Source organism: Aplysia californica, unplaced genomic scaffold, assembly GCF_000002075.1.
Source record: "Aplysia californica isolate F4 #8 unplaced genomic scaffold, AplCal3.0 scaffold00237, whole genome shotgun sequence".
Lineage (NCBI taxonomy): Eukaryota > Metazoa > Mollusca > Gastropoda > Aplysiida > Aplysiidae > Aplysia > Aplysia californica.
Window position 1 is genome coordinate 262499 of NW_004797507.1, and position 3478 is coordinate 265976.

The 3478-nt window shown below is 46.5% G+C and overlaps 1 protein-coding gene across 1 annotated transcript in view; it reads left to right on the forward strand.

The window, feature by feature from the left end:
• LOC101860416 overlaps positions 1-3478 on the forward strand; it is a gene marked incomplete in the record, with an annotated part of 54960 nt that overhangs the window by 19860 nt on the left and 31622 nt on the right. The window contains 2 exon segments of the mRNA XM_035970214.1: positions 39-909; positions 1715-1950. Of these exon segments, the coding sequence (XP_035826107.1) occupies positions 39-909; positions 1715-1950 (1107 nt within the window).

Here is a 3478-nt window from a genome sequence, read left to right on the forward strand (position 1 = left end):
AATATATATACATATAATTTACATGTACAATCCAACAGGAGTTCAAGCCGGGGCAGAATTGGAGGAGGTGCCTCCCGTACGTCCAGTCGGTTCTCACGACCATCTTCCTCCAGTCGGACGTCCAGTGGCTTCCTGAACCGGCGTCCGTCTACAGGCGGCAGTACGGACAGGAGCCGGGGATCAGGCTACTCTTTTTCCAGGAATAGAGGAGGCTCTGCAGGAAACACAACCTCAGGAGATAGATCTTCTAGCTCTTCTTCATCCAGAAATCGGTTCTCGTCGAGAAACTCGACATCCGGGGACCGGGGCTCTGGGTCTCCATTTTCTAGAGACAGAAACAGAAGTTCCGGTTCACCATTTTCAAGAAATAGAGACAGAACCTCTCCTTTTGGCTCGGACAGAAACAGAGCATCAGGTTCTCCATTTTCCCGGGGCAGAGACAGAGCTTCTGGGTCTTCCTTCTCTTCAGGCCGAAGCAGAAGCTCTCAGTCTCCCTATTCTCGGGACAGAAATTCTAACCTCGACGGACGGGGAGATGAAGAGGACAGCGAGGACGACGACGATTCTACTGCAGCTCGTTCTCAACCAGCACAAAAGGAAGGTGCACTTCCCACAGGCTCATCGCTCTCCCGTGGCGAAAACGGCTCTCAGATGACGGCCGCGACTCTCTCCCCTGAGGGGAATGTCGCCGGGACAACGCTCGGGGATGAGTCCACTGAGAACACGAGGCCTGTGAGACATCACAAAAAGCATGACCGACAAAGACATGATAAGGAGAAGTATCCCAACGACAGAGACATCAAGGACCGAGCCGGGACTGGGAAGCTGCCTAGAAGCAGAGATTCCCGATCAGTAGGCAACAAAAAGAGGGCAATATCTACAGGGATGTATTCGAAACTTGCGATAAAGGTAAGAATCTTAATAAGCAAATGCTTTAAGTTTCAAACCAACAGTAAAATTCTGATATTTTATTTAGAAGCAGGTGTTTCCGTCAGAGCAGATGAAACTACTTGTCAATTAACTTGAAGACGAAATGCAGTTTCATTTCTTCTGCTTACATGCTTGCAATTGCAATATTCAGCTCTCTGGTAATCACTTATTTTGGTATATTTTTATAAATAAAGTGTCGTGGGGTAAAGCTTTAAACGTGATCTTTTGCAGAGAAATTCAGAAATGTATTTTCTAATATGATCATAACGTGTCACGACGCGGTGGAATGAGGCGCTCGTCAGTTTTAGGGCATGCGGAGTTATTGGTATCATCTTAAAGCTTGCTTTTTTGCTTTGATTTTGATGAAAAAAATACCCATGTGTCCGGAATAGAAGTTGAGATGTTTGCATTTGAGGACGGTGGGGATCGCCTGAATTAAAAGGTGAAATAGGCGAGAAAATGGCTGCCAAAGTTTGGTGACTTCCGTAGCTTGAGAGTAATTGAAACTCAACATTTTCCTTTTTTTCTGCCTTTTAGCAACGATTTTTTAAAAATCTACACAAAATGTATGTTTTAAAGGACACAAAAGTTTAAGAGTCAAAAATAAATATTCCATAAAAATTGTCAAATCGGCGGGGAAAAAGCGGTTTTTCGACCGCATAATTTTAACTAGCGCTTGCTTTCACCACGTCTCCTGACACATTCCAGTATGTTTAGCTAGAAAAAGGTGTACGAATACACGCCACGACCCCAGACATTTGAAGACTGAGTTTTCATATTTCAGATCGCTGAATGGAACGGCCACAACTTGACTGTCGATGGAATCACTTGGCCAGGGGGCAGCTCTATCCCACCAAAAGGCAAGCCGGAGAAATACGTGCTGAAGGTGGTCACGTGGTTTGAGGACCCTCACGTGCTCTTTGTGCCCCAGAACAACATCACCCACGAAGACGACGAAATCTGCGACACGAACGCCCTGCCCTGCAAGGTGTACGAGAACCGTGATGAGAAGTCGCACAGGTGAGTCTCTCTCTCTCTCTCTCTCTCTCTCTCTCTCTCTCTCTCTCTCTCTCTCTCTCTCTCTCTCTCTCTCTCTCTCTCTCTCTCTCTACTTCTCTCTCTCTCTCTCTCTCTCTCTCTCTCTCTCTCTTTTTTTCTTTTTTTTTTTCCTCTGGCGCTGTGGCGTCATAAACGGTCAGCTATGCTAACATCACCCAGGAACTCAACAGTCGCTCGGAGGTCCTTGAAAACGAGTTACTGAAATGTACCAGCAGACGAGTTCTGGCACGATAGTTGGAGGGACATCTCAGGAACACATGGTCCATAGTCTTGTCCTCCTCCTTTCAGGCTCGAGATGACGGATCTGGGTTGTCTGCTGGCGCAATTTTGTGAGTCACATAATAATAGTATGTTATATAAATTACTTTCTCCTTTAGGTGCGCTGGCGAAGCGGTTAGTGCGCTCATCCCGAAGCGGAAAGTCCGGGTTTGAGCCTTAGTTCGGACATATAGTTTTTTCGCCCCCTCCTGCCCCCACTGCAATAATGGATACCTGACTTCGAGTTGGGGAAGTAAAGGCGGCATGGAAAGGAACTGGCCACCCTACCATAATAATATGCCGAAAGCCCAGGAAGTGGTATCACTAAAAAGGCAATCCCCAGTGTCCGGATCAGATGCGGAAACAACTTTATTTTTTTTACTTTCTCCTTCCACGTCAGGTATACAAGACGGAGAGCAGTGGACGCCACACTAATTGTCTGTCCCTGGCCACTTCCTCTGGTGTTGACACATCCAGACCCTCAATGATTTCCTCACCCCTGATTAGAAATGCTAGTTGGTCTACTTCTTCTTCTTTCTCCATTTGGTCTCCAGTACCATTGCTGATAGGGTCATCTTAACTTTGGTATGTTCACAAATGCCCCAGATATCTCCCGGGGGCTCTCGTGGCCTAGAGGTTAAGGTGTTGGCCTCTCATTCAAAGGTCCCGGGTTCGAATCAGGGTTGCGACCGAAAAATTTTCTTCTCTAAAATTGTCTCCTTTCACCTCCTTTCCTGCTCTCCAGCAATGTTCTGTTGTCTGCTTTCATTTCCACTTTCTGTCCCCACCCCCTCACCTCTTTTGCCCCCTCCTCTGGGCTCCTGACTCTTTCTGCAGCCTTTCTATTGCTACTCCTTGGCTCCTCCTTACTGTTGTCTTTCTGCCATACCCCTGATCTTCTGGTGGGAAAGATCTACACCTAGCCTTCTCGGACAAGGGCAAAAATCTCGGAGGGCCGTGTGCAAGTTGCGCACGTTAAAGATCCCTTGGTGGTCTGAAATCGATAAGAGTAGGCTTCGGCTGCCACCCGGGCAGAATTCAAAATTTCCGACCAACTGAAAATATTAGGAGTGTCCCGCGCGCTCATATGACCTATGCAGTTGCGAGCGCCGTAAAACACTTTACAAAAACAAAAACAAAAAACAAAAGATATATCCTTCTTCTCCTTTTTATTGTCGTATTGATATCTTCAATCACAGCTCTTTCCAAAACTGCATCATTTATGATAATT